The sequence below is a fragment of the Prionailurus viverrinus genome, chromosome D3 (genome assembly GCF_022837055.1).
Source record: "Prionailurus viverrinus isolate Anna chromosome D3, UM_Priviv_1.0, whole genome shotgun sequence".
NCBI lineage: Eukaryota > Metazoa > Chordata > Mammalia > Carnivora > Felidae > Prionailurus > Prionailurus viverrinus.
In genome coordinates this window covers 2,589,026-2,608,392 of record NC_062572.1, presented here as the reverse complement: position 1 = coordinate 2,608,392, position 19,367 = coordinate 2,589,026, and the positions used below count along the sequence as shown (strand labels likewise).

Genomic DNA, 19,367 nt, shown 5'->3' with positions numbered 1-19,367 from the left:
TAGGGACACGTGCTGCTCTACATTTTCCAGCCCCCCCCCCCCCCCCCCCCGCGGTCAGAGGGAGGCCTCGCTTCTAAGTGCCGGTCAGTGGGAGGTGCGCATTAAGTAGCGAAGCCAGTTCCGAATCTGGACTTTCAAAGCATCCCACGTGATCCTCTGGCCCTCTCTTCCCCTCCCGTGATGCCTTCAGAGGCCGTGTGCTCCGAGCGGCATAACAAGAAGGTGGAGGCAGGTCAACTAGGCTCTAAGTGAACAGGAAGTAACCCTTTCTCAAATTAATCCACCAAGACGCGGCCATTTGCTTACCCCCGTACCGTGGCTGGCCTATCCTCACTCCTGTACCCCCCAGGCAACCCGAAAGCTTTGTTTCATGCCTGCAACACAAACATGTCCAACTACCGATCAGTACAAAGTGCCGCTTTAAGTAAATCTCAGGTAGAACGTTTCTGTTCGACCCGCAGTTTCTGGGAGACTGACCTATGCCTTGTTTTACATTCCGGAAGGGGGTCGTCCCAGCCCGAGACCTGCTCTGATTCCTCCCTTGACAGCACCTGTTGAATGCTGACTGGGAACAGTAACCTAGAGAGGCCCTTGGGATGACAAAACGGAACCGGCCCTCTTGAGGGTCTCCTGCTCACAGAAACACAAGGGCTACGTTCAAATCCTAGAAGGCAGAGGGATTGCCTAGAAAACCCAGAATCAAATCAGCTACGGACTGAGCATTTCTTTCCCAACGCCATGATAAGGAATGTCAGAAACACACGGGAAGACTTCTTGCTTCCTTCTTTTTGTTGTTGTTGTTAATGTTTCTTTGTTTTGGGGAGAGAGAGAGAGAGAGAGACAGAGACGAAGACAGAATGCGAGTGGGGAAGGGGCAGAGAGAGAGGGAGACACAGGATCCGAAGCAGGCTCCAGGCTCCGAGCTGCCAGCACAGAGCCCAACACGGGGCTCGAGCTCACAGACCGTGAGATCACGACCTGAGCTGAAGTCGGATGGTCAAGGGACTGAGCCCCCGGGGCGCTCCTCTTGCCTCCGTCCTATAGCCCTCTTGGGAAGAGAAAACTAACAAGGGTGAGATACTCCAACATGACTCTCTCGGCAACATCAATAGCGTCAAAAATCAACTTTAACACAGCGCGAGTTTCTCTGGATTCCAAAGATCGGAACATTTATCACCAATTCCAGATCCCTTCGGAGCTGCCTTCTTGAGTCCTGTTAACCAGCCCGGCAGGAACCTCCTGGAACCAGGGTTCAGGGCTGGCTCAGGTACTGGGGGCCCCGGGGAAGCAGCAGCATCCAGTCCCCGGGGCCCCCAGGTCCCAGGAGGAGGGCACTGGTGAAGGCGGGCTCTGGGCCAGAAAGGGAGCAGACTGTGGCTAGGGGTCTCCCCACCCCCCACCCCCACTGGTCCTTCAGCAAACTGGGCCCCCACGGCGCCCTGCGGGCCTACACACACAACCCAGCAAGCCCCCCGCCACCGGACAGAGCCTGCGGCCAGCAGCTAAGAATCCTGGCCAACACAGAGCGAGCGGAGTCCGCAGGAAAGAGATTCCAAAGGGTTATTCGGGGGACACCAAGGACACATCCTTCCTCTCACCACATAATCAGAGAGCGTGTCCATCCCTGTACTGATCACACTGCTTTACCAGAGACGGTTATGACTGTGTCCCACACTTCCCGGCATCATCTCGACGGCAGAGCTGACTTCATACTCCTTTCTGCCTCCTGAGAACCTAGCTCACCGATAGGTAAACAACAGCCCTCAGTGCCCAGGACTGGTGGCATTCCTTGCCGGAGATAAAAAGTCAGAACTGGGTAGATCACAGCCTGAACTTGAATATCCTCTGCTGTGTGTGGGCAGCGGGGCTCTCTCAAATGCCATCAAAGTCACAGAACCGTGAAATTCCAGATTCGCTTATGTAATGGTGATTCCCAAACAGCATGTCCTAGAGGGGACCTCATCTTCCCGGCCAACAAAACAGCATCCTACCCGCCCTTTCCTTTCCTTTTCCTTTCCTTTCCTTTCCCCTCTCCTTCCTTCTTTAAATCCAAGTTAGTTAACATACAGTATAATAATGGTTTCAGAAACAGAATCCAGTGATTCATCGCTTACGTGTGACACCCAGGGCTCATCCCAACAAGTGTCCTCAGTGCCCATCCCCCATCTAGCCCATCCCCTCACTCACCTCCCCTCCAGCAACCCTCAGTTTGGTCTCTGTATTTAAGAGTCTCTTATGGTTGGTCTCCCTCTCGGTTTTGTATTATTTTTCCTTCCCTTCTTATGTCCATCTGTTGAGTTTCTCAAATTCCACGGAGGAGTGAAGTCCTATGATATCTGTCTTTCTCTGACTAATTTCGGTTAGCATAATACCCTCTAGTTCCATCCACGTTGTTGCAAAGGGCAAGATTTCATTCTTTTTCATCGCCGAGTAGTATTCCACTGTGTGCTTTTGTGTGTGTGTGTGTGTGTGTGTGTGTGTGTGTGTGTGTATTTACCCATTCGTCAGTTGATGGACATTTGGGCTCTCTCCATACTTCGCCTATTGTCGATAGCGCTGCTATAAACTTTGGGGTGCACGTGCCCCCTACGACTCAGCATTTTTGGATCCTTGGGTTAAATACCTAGTAGTGCAATTGCTGGGTCGCGGGGTAGTTCTATTTGTAACTTTTTGAGGAACCTCCACTGTTTTCCAGAGGGGCTGCACCAGTTTGCATTCCCACCAACGATGCAAAAGAGATCCTCTCTCTCGGCATCCTCGCCAACATCTCTTGTTGCCTGAGTTGTCTTAAACACATTTTCTTAACACACTTGCCTTGTCCCTCCTCCCCTGAAACCACCATCGCTCTATCTCCAAGTCACCTGCTGACTAATGACCAAGGAGGCTCCGGGTCGCAGCCCTCTTCACAAAGCGTGCCCGCAGAATGCTTGCCGTAAGCAAGTCTGGACCTTCCTCTCTGGCCACAGACTGTGTCACCTCAGCCACTGCAACCCCACAGCCTCCAGGCGCCGAAGCACCTCAGGGCACCGGACCACACTGTGGGGAAAACGGAGCTTGGGGCACTGGGAGCCACATCCGCAAAGAGCGGTGGCTTCCGCGTGACGCATTTACAACGGTTTCCAGGGACACTCGAGGCACTCGGCAAAGTTCATGGGTACCGCACACACGGACACGTGCCGTCACCAAGGGCATCACGGTTCCGCGAAACCAATGCTCTCAGGTGCGAGGGAGACACCTGTGCAAAACCTGTGTGACAAGGGACAGACGACCCTTCTGGAAACATGAATTCTACCCGTACTATGTGGCCAGGGACTAAACTGCCATAAATCTACCCAAAAAAGTAACTCAAAGCAAAAATTATGCACGAGGATAATTATTTCCTTAGAACAGTAGAAAACAAGAAATTCTGGAAATGTCCAGCAAGAGCTAAAACCTTTAAGCCATGATGCATATGTTGTAAGTACGTTCACGGTAGGTTTTCATTTATTTTTTTAACGTTTATTTATTTTTGAGAGAGACATAAACAGAGCCCAAGCAGGGGAGGGGCAGAGAGAGAGGGAAACACAGAATCGTAAGCAGGCTCCAGGCTCTGAGCCATCAGCACAGAGCCCGACGCGGGGCTCGAACTCAAGAACCGTGAGATCACGACCTGAGCCGAAGTCGGACGCTTCACCGACTGAGCCCCCCAGGCGCCCCAAGTTCGCGGTACGTGTTTAAGACATGGAAATATTTACGTGAACATAGCGCTCAAAAGAGTCCAGAACGCAAACTATGTGTAGCATCCACAGTATGAACACAATGATTCAAAGAACCCACGGAAAACAACTGGGATGAGACACATCACAACAGGAAACGGCCGTCCTTGGGCAAGGAGACTGTGTTTACCTCTCCGCCATCTCAAAATTAGCTTGAAGTAGCTGCCATGGAAGAAGCAGGTGAGGAAGCAGACAGGAGGAGGCGAGGACACAGGCAGGAAACAAGATAAAGCCAAGGGGAAAGCTGATGTAAGAGACGTGTCACTTGCTTACAAAGAGCAAACGTGGCTCAGAAGAGCCCCAGGAGTTGGAGCAAAGAGAGACACTTAGAAACTCACTTACAAAATGCGTGGTGTCCACAGGATAAAGTGCAAACCATTTCTCAAGATAAACACAGCTTTTTTTTTTCCCCGCCCACCCCCGAAGTACTAAGACCTAGCAAGCATTTCTCAGGAAAGGCACTGAGGAAAGGGATCGTGTTCTAATAGCCAAAACCCTTGCACCACCGCTCCACTCGGCCGCCCACGGTGACACAATCCTCACGGGCACCCCGAGCCCCTCCCATGCGCTGCAGCTCGGGGGGGGGGGGGGGGCACGTTGTGTGGCCCTGGGGTCAGTGTGCCACACGCATCCCGCCCGCCCCATTTGCTAGACGGTTCCCACGTCGGGATGAGCCGGGACAGAGCACATGCCCGTCTGCAGCCAGAGCCAGCGTCCATGTGCCCGAGACAGTAACGCTCACCTGGGAAGGGCTGGCTGGGGACCCCAGGACACCACCCCACAGACTGTGCTCAAGGCGGACCCCCAGCCATTTGCCACCATGGAGCGGCCAGACCCACCGCGCCCGGCGCGGCCCGTGTCTGCTCTTCACCGTGTCCCCAGGGGCACCAGCCACACGGCCGGCCACCCTCAGTCCCCAACCTCAGCGAGCCAGAAATGCCCGTTTCTTCCTCCTGATGGCAGGGACCCCGTGTCCGTCTGGAGTCCTCCTTTCACCCAGAGGCCAAACAAAGTCTCCGTCAACAGCCCCCTAGTGGTTCCAGGGACCGGGTCTAGGTTCCGGAAGCCCAGCAAACCAGAAGGGTTCGTTCCCACCACAGCCTTCGCCGTGTGTCCCAATGGCATCTGCTCCCCTGCGGGCAGTCCCTGCAGACCTCGGCTGGACCTCCACGGTCACTGTTTCTTTTTTACTTCTTTTACTGTTTATTTCGTTTGAGAGAAAAAACAGAGCGTGAGTGGGGGAGGGGCAGAGAGAGAGGGAGACGCAGAATCTGAAGCAGATTCCAGGCTCTGAGCTGTCAGCACAGAGCCCGACGCGGGGCTCGAACCCACGAACCGTGAGATCACGACCTGAGCCCAAGTCGGACGGACGTTCAACCAACTGAACCACCCAGATGCCCCTGCACCCCCATGGTCTTGACCTCAGGGCCTCCTGAGGTCGCCCGTGCCCTCCGAACCCCCAGCCACGTCCGCACCACACCCAGCCGGGCAGGGAAACGTTCTCGGACTCCCAGCACCTCGAGGGAGCCCCCTGCCCGCTCACCGCGCAAAAATGTTTCCCCTCTGCCCCTCGCCCCCGACGTTCAGGGCACGCGGCCCCCACCTGTGACTCCCCAGTGCACCTGGGAGGACCCTGTGTGGCCTCCGTCACCGACGGCACATGGTGACTCAGGGCATCTCAGCTCGGCACCACCCTCTCCTCCCTTGGAGCCAAACGTCAGGCCCTTGGTCGCGCGCTTTCTGCCGCAGCGAGACACAGTGGCCTCCACGTGTCCCCTGCCTGAAGAGAGGGGTCCGGGGCGACCGGGAAGGGGGCCAGGCGGGGGAATCTGCAACATGGACCCACAGCCTCTCACTGCCCCACGGGCTAAGCGAGAGGGTGTCCAACACCTTGCACCCCGACCAGCTACGTGCTCACTTCAGCGCCCCGCCTGCCCGGACGGCTTTCCCGACGAGACGCCAGCCTGAGGATGGTCATCTTGCCTACGTCGTGAACCTGTCCGGCGATTTCCCCCACCGACGTGCGAGCTCGCGGTTTCTCACGCCAACAGGAGAACGTCAAGTCCCCAAGAGCTAAAAACACCGTGAGACCGCCCGTCTTCTCAAACCCGGATCTGACGCTCCATCGAGACGCTTCACTCCAGGCAGAGAAGGCAGGATGTCCGTGCCCTCTCTGCTCTTTCCCTCGGCCACTGTGGTGCCATCTGCTCTGACAACACGTGCTCGAGTCTCTTTTCCAACGCGTGTCGGGATTTTGTCTACCCTGAAGTTCACGGACCTGCCTCTTTGCGGATCGGTACACCGTTAAGCGGCAGGGCGTCTTGGGCGGTATTTCTGCGTCAAAGGAACCCTCAAAACCAGCGTCCCACAGCAGAAGTGGAGGAGACCGGCTGCGGGCTGTCGGGGGCCCCCCTCATTCCTTCCTAGAAGCAGGGTTTTCTTTAATGAATGACGAAAGCAATGCAGGTGCGTTCTGAGCCTTTGGTGTCACGTCGGCACAAGCCCGCGGTGGGTCCCCACGATCCCCACCACCTCCCTGCCGCCGGCCTCCCCTCGAGACTCACTGCTCGGTCGGGCTTGGGGTGTGGCATCCGAGCCAACCTCACCGATTCACCCGTTCATGGGACACACCGTCCCCCTCTCGAAAGCAAATCGATACGTGTCTGTCTGCCTTCCTCCTACTTGCTTCTGCCTCTTCCTTTACCTCTTCTCTAAAGAGCCACCCCCACGCCGCGTCCTGCAGGTCCCTCCCCCCCCACACCTGGGGCCTAAGCGTGCCGGGGACGTCAGTGATGTGAGTCAGAGTGTCACTTAACCCTTTGCGACAGTCTGGGAATTAAAAATCTACATTGGTAGGGATTTTTTTTTAATCTTTTTTTTAATGTTTATTTATCTTTGAGACAGAGAGAGACAGAGCATGAACAGAGGGAGAGGGAGACACAGAATCTGAAACAGGCTCCAGGCTCTGAGCTGTCAGCACAGAGCTTGACGCGGGGCTCGAACTCACGGACCGCGAGATCATGAGCTGAGCCGAAGTTGGCCGCCCAACCGACCAAGCCACCCAGGCACCCCTATATTGGTAGGGATTAAGAGATTAAGAGGTACCAACTACCAGTTATCAAGCAAATAAGTCGCGGGGAAGAAAAGCACAGCCTAAGGAAATCCAGGGGACACGGCTGGAGCGACGTCCTCCCACGGCGCCAGGCGGTGACCGCTGAGTCACACGCACGACGGTCGACTCTCCGTGTCGCACACGCGACCCCACCCGGACACGGTACCCCCGCTCCGCCTCAACAGCGACCGTTAGGACATAAAATAAATGAGACAACTACCGAAGGCATGTTTAAAAATCTACACTTCAGCCCCTGTTCAGTACCATTTCCCATCGCTGCTGGAAAATTTCAGGCCGAGGAGATTACGGACGAGGACGTCCTTTCGCCCACCCGTTCAACGCGGGTTTGAACTTACACGGGCACCGTTTTCGAGAACGACAGTCCTGGAAATGCACCACGTCACGGTTCCCTTGATAACAGGCTCTATCTAGCTCCCTTTGTCATAAGAACGCGGTAAGAAGTTCACAGAACACGGAAACCCGCGCTCATCGACTGTGTCCGTGGTCCCTAAGGCTTCCGGTCAACGGCAAGCTACTGCCGGCAGCCAGATTTTGGGGAGTCAGAGTCCTAAGTGGAGCTTCTACTGCGTAGGGGGGAGGTCGGCGACCCCGTCCCTTGTGCGGTTCAAGGGCCAGATGTGTGGAGCACCAGCCATACACTAGGCTCTGAGCTACAAGTCGAACGAGGGCCTCTCTGTACTCAACGGTCAGCGAGTCTGGAAGCACGAAAGAAGGGACTGGTTTTCAGGTGTTATAAACAACCACGAGCGGCCAAGCGCATGGGCTGATCAGAATCCAGACCCTGCCCGTTTCTCCTTGTGAGATCTCGTCTGAGCCTCACTTTCTGCATCTGTAAAATGGAGTTAATAACAAACCCCAACCAGTTAGGTTTATCTGAAAAGTCCCCCCAGAAATCATTGTCCTGAATCACGCAGCACAGCGGCCATACAATAATTACTCCCAAAACTAGCCATCGCTATTACTGACCAAAGTATTTCCTACGGCACTTTGAATTACTGAAGGAAAAAAAACAGACAGACAAACAAACAAATACGCGATTGAATTATTTTACCCTCGGGCAAAGTGCCTTTCGGGGGTATTCCACAGTCTTGAGCATACTTGAACAGTGATTGTATCTTTGCAAGGTCCAAAGAACCATAGCATGTACTGGAGAGAAATCAAAGCTACGTAGAAAAATACACAGTGTGGCCCCTAGAGGAACTTCAAGTTTGGGACAGGAGAATCTAGGTTTAGAATGTAACCCCCAGAAAAGGTTGGAAACGGACGCGCCAAAGGTATCTGTGTCCAAATCCCCTGCATCCCTGTGTGTCACCTTATGGGGGGCGGGCAGAGGGGTCTTTGCGGATGAGACCGAACAGGATGGGAGATGATGTGGATTGTTCTGGTTGGTTCCCCTGCAAGTGCGTGCTTCTACAGGGAGGCGGGGAGACTTTACACACCGACACAGAGAGGAGAGGCTGAGAACGGAGCGGAGAGGCGGGTAGCACCAGCCAGGAAGACTGCAGTGAGGCTGCTGGTGGCAAGGTCTGCGGGCAGGCGGCCACCAGAAGCTGGAGGAGGCAAGACACGATCTCCCTTGGAGCCTTCGGCTGACAGCTTGATTTCAGCCCTGCGATATTAAGTTTGGACACCTAGCCTCCAACACTGCGAGAGAATAAATTTCTGTTTTTTAAGTCCCCGCGTCTGTGGTAATTTGTGAGTGGAAGGATGGATGGAGGGAGGGATGGATGGAAGGGGGGGAGGGAGGGAGGGAGGAAGGAAGGGAGGAAGGGAGGGAGGGAGGGAGGGAGGGAGGAAGGAGGGATGGGGGAAAAAGGATGGCTAGATGGATAGCCTGATGAACAGAAAGACAGATGAATGGGTAATGACCGGTTCAATGAACGGAGGAGTGGCTTCAATGGACAGATGACACAGAAACACAGGGTAGCAGAAGCTTCTGCAGTAGGGTATTTTTGGAGCTTTTGTTTTGTTTTTCTTTTTTTTCTTGGCTACCGAAATGGAACCAATTAAACAGATCCTCATACTCGGAATCCTACCTTTCTTTGCGCGTACGTATTTGTTATAAAACCGTATCTGTTGTTTAACTTTTCTAATTCGGAGGAAATGAAAGTTAATGATCCCCCTGTTCCCCAGCCCTTTAACATTGACGTGTGTAAACAGCAGAGTCTCGGCCTCTCACACAGGCACCGGCCAGCTCCCTCCTGGATAGTTCGGCCTCCCGGCCAAGCCCGGACAAGGGGCGGCTGTAAACCAGAGCTGTTTCCGGTCCAAGGCTGTACCAGATTTCTCCTGACACTCCCTCCACGGAGGCGGGGGTTCTCCCCCCTCCGACACCCCTCCCTGGTCCTGAGACGGGACCTGCATCGCTGCAGTGGCTCCCCTCCCAGCCCCCGGGGTCGCCGAGGGTCCGCTTCTCACTGCCACGTACAGGAGAACCCTCCCTGGAGGACGCAGGTGCGGGTCACGACAAGCGACCTAGATGCGGTGACCTTCCTGTGTTCGTGGAAACGTGCCCGCTCCCCGCCCACCTCCCGTGTCCTCACTCCTTTGTCTTGTCAGCCCCCACTTTCCATATCGCTGCCCCCCCCCACCCCGGAAATGAACAGCAGCGTATAAAAACACAGTCCTGGTTCACGTCAAGTTCCCAACAAGACTAGACCTACACGTAAGACACAAGCTCTCTGGCAACCGGACAGAAGACCATTCTCCAGGGAAGTCTGGGACCAGAGGACAACGTGGCCAGTCACTTACTGACCTCATGATATCATCTCTAGGTCCCCAGGATAGAAGTACAAACAGCCGAGGGCCTGGGTGGCTCAGCTGGTTGAGCGTCTGACTTTGGCTCGGGTCATGACCTCACTTTTCGTGGATTGGAGCCCCGCGTCGGGCTCTGTGTTGACAGCTCGGAGCCTGGAGCCTGCTTCGGATTCTGTGTCTCCCTCTCTCTCTGCCCCTCCCCAGCTCACACTCTGTCTCTTTCTCTCTCTCTCTCAAAAATAAACATTCAAAAAAAAGTTTTTTAAAGGAGTACAAACAACGAAGCTTTATTTTTACTTGCTTTTCAATCCATAGAAGAGTGGGTTCGTTCTGTGACCAATCCCCGCCTGCTCACGAATTACGTGAGGTTCTAGGACATCAGCCTGGAATTAAAATCTGCATTTCTGTTCATTCAAGGATTCATATTTGGAAAGAATGAGAACGATACGGTAAAAGCAACAACACGCTGAAGCAGATATTCAATATTTGTAAGTCATCTGCGTTTTTTCCTCGGCCCCAGACCCACCGGGCACTTTGGGTTACGTGCACGTGTCCGTGCGTGTGCAGACCTACATTTGCTTCCAATTAAAATCCTTCAAAACGGAGTCCATATTCGATGTCAAGCTGGTCTAAAACTTTCAGGTGGTCAAAGAATCTCAGGGGAGAAATGCAATGTGCACACGCGAGCCAGAACGAGCCATCCCTGCATTTAGAAATCACATCTGCACCAGGAAATTTTATATAACATGATGGCATGCCGGGGGGGGGGGGGGGGGGGTGTCACACTTTTTCCTGTTCTTCGGTATATTGGGAAAAATCACCGAATGACCGACCTCGGGCTCAGCACTGTGCTTGCCGCTGTAGGAAAATCCACACAGCGCTGACTCACTTCTGAACAGTTTGGCTGAGTTAAGGTCTCTAAATTCAACACACAAAATATGCCACATGCCGGGCTGATGGCATCATTTCACACGCTGAGACTCCCCCCCGCCCACCTCCACTTCGCACAGGCCCTTGTTTTAAGGACATTTTTCAGGGTTTCCACTTGAAAAAGTTGAATGGCATCGGGGAAAATACAGTCTTCTCCAACACTGCCCAATCTCATAAAGAAATCAGTAACGGAGCTACGTACATACCCAGGGAAACGTGAGAGTTAAGTCATGTTTACCCAGCTATTCTGGACCTTTCTCAACAACATAAAAACAGAGAAGCCTCTTCCTTTCAGAAAATCAAGTGACAACCAATAAAGAAATATGCCTCACAGCCATATGCAAGACCGCTGCTGTTGCTGTGAATTGGGTTTTTTTTTTTTCTTTAACCTCGCGTCTGCCTGGGTTGGATTCACTGAATTCATCAACCTTGTCTTTGGTTCCCTGTGCACACCATAAATCCCGGAGGCCCTGGTCCTCGGGACTGCTCTCACTCCTAATTAGGAGCCGTGAATCCGATCCAACAGCTCTTGAAAAGACGGTGAGCGGGGTGGGCGACCCTCCCCTCCCCGGACCACAGCAAGCGAACGGTCCTCTTCTGGCCTCAGATCCCGGCCTTCCTCACCTCCGCGATTCTGCAAGAGCTCGCAGAGATTTCCTGTCATTAAAAGGCTCTGTGCATGACAAGTGGCTTTGAAGTTTCGGAGCTCTCCTCTCGAAAATCTTTTCAGAAAAAAAATCTGTCGACGGAGATTGGGGGGCACCCACTGGAGCCTGGCACGAATCTCCACTTTCCTCCTAACATGATTCCCTGCAGGAGGCAGGCGCTGGGAGGGAACCGCTCACAAAACCGAGAGTCCGGATGGATAAGGAGAAAGAATTGCTGGTACTTTCCACCGTCTCCTGCGTGAACCACGTAACTCCTCCTTCAAGGAATTAGCGCCCCGAGCCTCCAAAGCGACTGCTGGATGCGGGTCTGGGTGCGGACTGCAGGGGAAGGGGGCACACGGGGCAGGGGTCCCTGCCTGCACTCAAGGCTCCGGGTCGGGGCCCTGCTGACAAGTTGCGGTCAGAACTCCGCGGCGAGGCCGTGCGGACGCTGGCGCGGCCCCGTGGCCCCGGAGGGCGGGAGCCTCGGCCCCGCAGGACACCCCTCCCCGAGGTCCTGGGGGCAGTGGGGTCACTCCGGGGCCCCGTTTTCGGCAGCCTGCCAGGCACTGAACGCATTCCCGTACACAGGAGGGCTCTGGAATGCTTTCCTCACGGGTCGGCGCCGGCAGGGAACGCGCCAGGGGCACGCTCCGGGGCCCTTCCAGGTCATTCCAAGCCCCCTCCCCCGGCAGGGCCCGCCTCCCCTCCCCTCTGCGGCTTCTCCGCGGCCCCCTCCCCCGACGCAGGGCTATTTTTCCCGGCGTCCGTCGCCAGTCTCCCCGGGGACCTCGCGGCCAAGTCCCCCCGGGAGGGACCTGCAGCAAGAGGGGCCGCCGGCGCGCGTGCACACGCGCACACGACACCCACGCCCTCCGTCCCGGCCACCCCAGCCACGCGCGCTCCCGCACCCTCACTCGCGGCAAAGTTAGTCCCGGGCCGGAGGCGGCGGCGGCGCTCACCTTTGGAGAGCAGGGCGGCCAGGCTGATGAGCACGGGGGACCAGCGGTGCCACGGCGTCCCCATCTCAGAAGGGCACATCCCGGAGACCCGAGCGCGGCTCCTCGGCTCCCGGCGCCGTCGGGGCGCGGACCAGCGGCCGCCGGGCCCCGGTTGGCCCCGGGGGTGGAGGAGGGGGGGTGGGGAGCCCGGCTAGGGGCGCCAGCAGCCGCGGGGCCCTGCGCCCTCCGCCCGCCAGCCCATGGCCGGCCGGGCGACGACCGCGCGCGGCTCCGGACTGGCTCCCCCGAGGCCGGCGCGCGCCGCAAACCCCACCCCTCGCCCCCGCCGGGCGCCTCGCTCGGGTCCGCGCGGGGTCGGGCCTCCCGCTCGGCGGGCGAGGGGGGCCGCCTCGGGAGCGCGGGAGCCGGCTAGCGCGCGCGGGCGGCGGGGCGGCGGGGCTGCGGCGGCGGCGGCGGCGGCGCGGGGGCCCCCGGGGGGCTGGCCGGGCGCGCGGGGGGGCGCGGGGCGCGCGGGCGCACGGTCCCCATGCCGCCCGCGCCCGAAGTTTGGCGGCGCCGCCCCCGCGCGCCCGGCTCCGGCCCCCACCCGCGGCCCCGGCGCGCGGAGCGCACGGCCGGCTCGGGAGACGCGGCCCCGGCGCGCGGAGGAGCGGCCGCCGGCTCGGGGACCCGCGCGGTGGCCCCGCTCGGCCGACACCGCAGCCGGCGCGGAGCCGAGCGCCGCCGAGCCCTGCGCGCCTGGGAGGTTGGGGGGTGGGGGGTGGGCTTCGCCTTCCGAATTTGTCTGTTTTTGAAAAGCCCCACCCTTTCGGAGTGGCAGCCGTGAGCCCCAATCCGCGAAGTAGGGCCCACCTCTCTCCCCAACCCCGGGGCCGCCCGCTCGCCCCGCCCTCGCCGTCCCCCACCTCCTCCCCGCGGGTGCGGCTGGGAGGGGCTGCCGGAGGCAGCTGGAAACCCCGCCCGCCCGGAGCGCCCGGAGCCGGCCGCCCAACCCCCCCAAACAGGTGGCGAGACGGCCATCTGCCTCCCCTGCGTCCCCAAACCTCCAGCGAAGGGCCAGCCCTCCGGCCTGGGGGGTACCTCGTGCGCTCCGCCGGCCCTCGGAGCGCCCCGGGCATCCCCGACTACCTCTGAGGAGGAGGGCCTCCGACAAGCCATCCAGCCCCCAGCCCCCGGTGCTGGAATGACCACCAAGTCAGGGACCCTGAAGGGATTCCATCTTGACCACCCCCCCCCCCCCCCACTAACCCCTTCCCCCCCGGGCCAACTGGAACTGGGAATTGATGGGCTGAGGACCAACGTGGCCTTGAGCATATCAGACACAAGGTTCTAGGTTTATACCTTCCTGGATCCCTAATTAAGACAGCCCTGAAACCGAGATCACTAAGCATCATCCTCTGAGTTTAGTCCAAGGACCCCTGCGCTCCATGTGAGCCTTTGAATTAACCGGATCAAAATCAGAGAGACAGAGAAAGCATTCTGAATATTTTGAAAATACTGTGAAACAACAACACCCAAATCAAATGAGGCGAATTTACCCAGTAGGTGAAAACGGGTCTTTATCATCCGGCTAACAGAGCAGATGTTTTGATTCTCGGTGCCGTGGTTGTGAAAATATGCCAAAGGTTTCAGGGTTTTTAGCTTTCAAAGTTTCAGGGAAGATCAGACAGGCGGGTGCTTGTCTCCCCAGGACGGTCTCTGCGTTTCTCGGAATGTCTGTCTTTCTGTTTTTCTTTTGTCTGTTTCTTAAACTTCTGCTCCTCCTCTCTGGGTCTCCTACAGCATTGTAAAGAGTGAATGCAGCAAAGAACGTTAAGAGGTTGTGTATTTCAGCACTTGAAACTTGGGGAAGCGTCCCCATCACTTGGAAGCTTGTTAAAAATGCTGCTGATGAGGGGCGTCTGGGTGGCTTGGTGGGTTAGGCGGCCGACTTCGGCTCAGGTCACGATCTCACGGTCCGTGAGTTCGAGCTCCGCATCGGGCTCTGGGCTGACAGCTCAGAGCCTGGAGCCTGTTTCGGATTCTGTGTCTCCCTCTCTCTCTGACCTTCCTCCATTCATGCTCTGTCTCTCTCTCTCTCTCTGTCTCAAAAATAAATAAACGTTAAAAAAAAAAAAATGCTGCCGACGAGCCCACCCCAGGAGCCTCTGATTCGGCAGGTCTGGGTGGTATTCCTAAAAGGGGCTTCAGGTGAAACTGACACAGCTGGTCCCAGGACCCCTGGCCTAGCTCACGATACTCACCTCCAAGATGGGGAAACTGAGGGCTAACCCCTGCCCACCTGGCCTCCTCATGGCAAGGCCAGAGTCTGCACTAAATGCAGATTCCAGGTGGCCAGAGTCGGTTTTGATGAGAAACAAAGTCTGTCTTTTGAGTATTTCCCCAATGTGTAGACTAGAATTAATAGTCCCCGTTCTTTATTAAAAACAACCATCTTCTATTCTGAAATCAAAGTAAGTTGTTTTTATTTCTTCCAGAATTGCAATCATCAGATGCTCCTTTATGGGGAGGCGGCAGTGAGGGGGGGTTCATTGCAAAAGATTTCTCTGTGTCCTGAGGATAAAACATGGCTGAAGGCTCTGGCCCAAAATGTGAAACCATTTCCCCGTTATGTAGAGTTGGCCAAGTTTTTTCTACTCTTTGGTGCGGACGCTTTTTGGGAAGCCGAAACTCCAGAAACCTGGTCAGTGGCTACAATAAGATGTAAGAACCGCTTCTCGGGGATGCTGTTGCAGCTAACACATCTAATCTTCTTTGGGTAATTAGCCCGGCTAGTTGTGGGGAAGCCGAGCCTTCTGAAGCCTCCAGAAGCGCGCCAGGCCCGCCAGGTCCCGATGCCTCCGGGACCACCTCCCCATCAGAGCGCCTGCCTCGTTTCTCTCCAATTAATTGTAAGAAATCTGCTTTCCTGCAAGACTGTGGGTTTCATCTGCAGGGCCATAAATCAATTTGTAAGCCTAATTTTGTCAGTAATTAAATAGTACTAATTGTTCCTGCCGTGTGGATTATGCTTTACATGAGGCAGTTTGGGCCCTCGTCTTTCAAGGAAACAAAACATTCTTTGAGGCAATTTCAAGTGGTACCAACTTTGACAACATGGAGCCTGCTTGGGATTCTCTCTCTCTCTCTCTCTCTCTCTCTCTCTCTCTCTCACCCTCCCTCTCCCCCCGTCCCTCTCCCTCCTCTCCCTCTCCCCCCCCCCACTCCTCTCCTACTTATGCTCTCTCTCTGAAAATAAATAAATAAACTTAAAACAATTTTTTTAAAGAGGTACCAGCTGGTAAAGGTGGAAAGGAGTCTGCTGGAATCCCCATGTGGAAGGGAACTGGACCACTAGTGGTAAAGAAGGTGCTGTTAGGTCCTACAAGATGGGGGCCGTGTTTAACTGACAGTTCTCCCCCAGTCCTCCCGGATGCATCCAGCAGAGAGGCTCAAGCCTGCAACAATTGTTTCACATTTGCAAACGCCCTTGCTTCTTTTAAAACAGAGGAAACCTCTTTCTGCCCAGAGTGACTCTAGCTAGCCAGAGTGCATTAACACGGCTTTCTTTTTGTTTCGAGTATTAATATCTTTACGTTCCCACTTCACCTTTACTTAGTGGCAGGTTTCCTTTTTCAAATCAACTGAGGTAAGTTTTTGAGGAGTGGGCTGACCTGAAGGGGAGGACCACATCACCACTGATGCAGGCGTATACGTCATCTTTCTCTGCAACACGACCTGGGAACGCAGGGAGGAGTGCGTGTGGGAGACACTGGACGTGAGCCGCCAGATCAATCCCTCCTTCAGGTGCAGGCAAGCCGTTTTGGATCTCTTTTGTTTTCCCCCTCAATCTTCCCAAACATGTGCAACAGCCAGGAAATAGGCCGGAAACGGCTTATCTCGTTTTAAGAGTGGGGACAGAATTGTGATTTGGAATTCGCCATCAGGAACACCCATGCGCTTCTCGGGGAGCCGGGGGGGGGGGGGGGGCGGAGAGCATGTCTCCAGCAAGATTACTCCAGGAGGTGGCCTTGAGATCGGCGTGACCGCTGTTGGCCAGTCCCTGTCACTCTGTCCTTCGGGACGCAGGGATGACTGTGCCTCTCGTTCCCCGGGAAGGTGACGGATGGAATACGAGCGGAAGTGGTGAGGGTCTCTTCCGAGATGAGGCAGTGAAAAGGCCCCCGTGGTGCTTCACTCCGTACCTCCCCACCAGGAGGCTCGAGGAGACCATGCGTTTGAGCAGGTACAGCTGCTACGGGGTCGCGAGTCCCTGTCCGCCAGCCCCGCAGGCCCGTGGGGGCCAGAACACCTGCCAAGCCGCACGAGACACCCAGCAGCAGCCACGGTTGTCACTGTGTTAAGTCACTGCACTTCCGGATCCTTCCTGGTTGCCTTACTAATATGACACTGTCCTTTACTCTCCCCACTCGGCCCTCCCTTACTCGTCTCCTTGGGCTCCGTAAGCAACTGTTAAGAACCCAGCATGCCGGCCTCCCAAGCAGCCCCCCCCATCGCCAGGTGACCTTAAGGAACAGCCTCTTTCCTGAAGGCCAGGAGTACCGTGCCCCGTTTGCCTTAATTTCCTGAGTCGGGGATCCGTGCAGACCCTAAACGGTCTTCTTTGACTTCTTTGGAGTTGGATGCTGTACCCCCTCGAATAAATCCTGCCTTCGTACTCCTGGCCGGGCCAGGCCGGGTTCCTCCGTCAGGGCTGAGGATTCTGCGGGGGTCAGAGAGAAGCCCCCTGCGGAAGGACCTCCTCGACGTGCCGTGCACTCGTCCCTCGCTGGAGCCCCTGACGGTGCCCCTAGCTGTTTGCTACGTTGGATCCCACGGCCTCCACCCACGAGGCGCACGGGCTTCCTAAGGGGAGGTGTGGTCCTCACGGGCCGCCTACCCAGGGGAGAGGGACGTCCAGGGACCCCTTACTCCATGCCGTGCATATTTATTACACGTGTCATCGGCCAGGCACGGTGGATCCAGCAAGTCAACAAGGAGCCACCACGGAGCTTACGTTCTCACAGGGACAGACAGACAGGGAACCAGGAAACAAGGAACGTGATACTTTTAGAAAGACCCTGGGAGAAACTCAGGCAGGATCGTGTTTACCTTGAGAGAGGTCGGCCAAGGCTTCCCTGACGAGGTGGCCTGGGAAGCAAGGCCTGCTGACGCGAAGGACCCCGTGTGCAGATCTGGGTCATATTCACGCTGCTGGAGGGACAGCGAGTGCAAAGGCCACGAGGTACGTCAAAGCCGGAGGCTCCGAGAGAAGGCTGTGGCTGAAGCGGAGGGAGCCAGGGGAGGAGGGGGAGGAGGTGAGGTCAAGGGTACGGGCCGGAGACACAGGCAGGAGGACGACAGAACCTCTCCAGGAAGGAGAGAAAACTGGAGTTTAGGGCCCCCCCACCATCCGATAAGACGGACACGTGGAAAAAGGCCGTGTTTGCTTTCCTAACTGAGCACCCCCAGGGTTTGGTTTCCCGAGGCCGTTGAAAACCAGTGTCTCTCACGGCTGTGGACGGCTGGGCTGTGACCTTACAGACACCTCTGTCGGGGAAGGACTAAACTCATTGCAAGCGCCTCTGAGCCATACGTAAGTGGTATCCCAGTATTATTACCGAGAAAACGGTTCCCCAGTCCTGTCCACACGGTGACACGCAGGGACCCGATCCTGCCTGGGGTGAGCCAGCGCGGCCACGGAGGGAGAGGCTTTGCTGGCAGTTTGTGGATTTTGCCAACGTCAAAGAGACCTGAGGTCCCGTGTGAGCGTATAACAGCTTCAAAGCTGAAATGGGAGGACATTTTCAATGGCCTAATTCGGAAGAGATTTAAGGTGCTTTGGGCAACAAACAAATGGAAATAATAGGGCTGGGAATGCTTCTGGCTTAGAACTCGATTTTCCCTCCTAATAAAATTCCTCCACATCCACCTCGTAAATCATGTGTATGCCCCAATTTCTTCCAGAAAGTGAACCGTCCCCCATGACGTAGACGTATGTGCCTGGGATTTTAATGATGGAAGAGTGGAGACCTGCTGGTGCCCCCATATCTCCCCACGGACGCACCGGTCCAGGGCGGGATGGAGGGCCCCCACCTGCACAATCACAAAAGTCTTTTTAAAAACTCCGTAACAATTCTTAAATGCCACTGTTTTGTTTCACCAAAAGGTCTCTGCTTGGCGCTTAACTCGATCAACATTGAGTAACCCACTGTGACTGCATGCGATCAATTATCTGTACACGGATTTTTAACTCCTCGTGGGACAGGTATCCGTGTCTGCAAAACCGACTCATGGCCAGTAGGCAGCTGAGTCCGTAAGGGAACGCATGGCGGGTGTGGCTGGAGGTAAGTTTGAAAGACCAATTGAAATTGTTCCTCAACAACAGTTAAATTGGTGGCACTGGACCAACGTTTTCATTATGACATGAATGGATCAAAAAGGCTGAAAAGCAGGACCTGGAGACCGGACTCTCTGGAACATTCCCTGTGGTACAGCCAGAGAGGACAGTGATGCTGAACTGTGGTCCCGGGCGTCAAGGCCGCATCCGTGGGCCTGCAGTGACCCCTAGTGGCAGCCCAAGACACCTGTTTTCCCACAGAAGAATAAACGAGGGACGTCTCCCGCTGTCACGGACCGGCCGCCAAGTTGTCACATTTGAATTAGCTTGTATTTTTAAACGAGCTCACGCACCCATATTGATTATCCAAGCGAATGTTTCCAGATGAGACACTGTGGGAAACCCTCCGCTTTCTCGGGTCCTCTGTCCCCTCCTCCGCAGGATCCTGTGGTCTCTCCAGTAAAGGTGAAACCCTGGTTCCTTGGCTACGGGGGCCAGGGGGAGGGGGGGGGTGTCCCCAGGGTGCTGCACAAGAGAGAGACACCTGAAGCAGGGATCCCCTGGGTCCTGCTCAGAAAGGATGTAGTGTTGCGTGTCATTTAAAGACAAGTGAGTTCGGGGCGCCTGGGTGGCTCCGTCGGTTGGGCATCTGACTTCAGCTCAGGTCATGATCTCGCGGTCTGTGAGTTCAAGCCCCGCGTCGGGCTCTGGGCTGACGGCTCGGAGCCTGGAGCCTGTTTCCGATTCTGTGTCTCCCTCTCTCTCTGACCCTCCACTGCTTACACTCTGTCTCTCTTTCTGTCTGAAAAATAAAGATTTAAAGCAAAATTAAAGACAAGTGAGTTTGTAAGAAATCAAGGTCGT

General features: G+C 55.9%; 1 protein-coding gene across 1 annotated transcript in view; it reads right to left on the bottom strand.

The window, feature by feature from the left end:
- The window catches only part of TMEM132D (transmembrane protein 132D), a 563,851-nt gene extending 551,588 nt beyond the window's left edge, over positions 1 to 12,263 (bottom strand). The window contains exon 1 of the mRNA XM_047828139.1: positions 12,185 to 12,263. Coding sequence (XP_047684095.1) covers positions 12,185 to 12,263 — 79 coding nt within the window. The remainder of the gene's footprint in view (positions 1 to 12,184) is intronic.
- Positions 12,264 to 19,367: the final 7,104 nt, after the last annotated feature.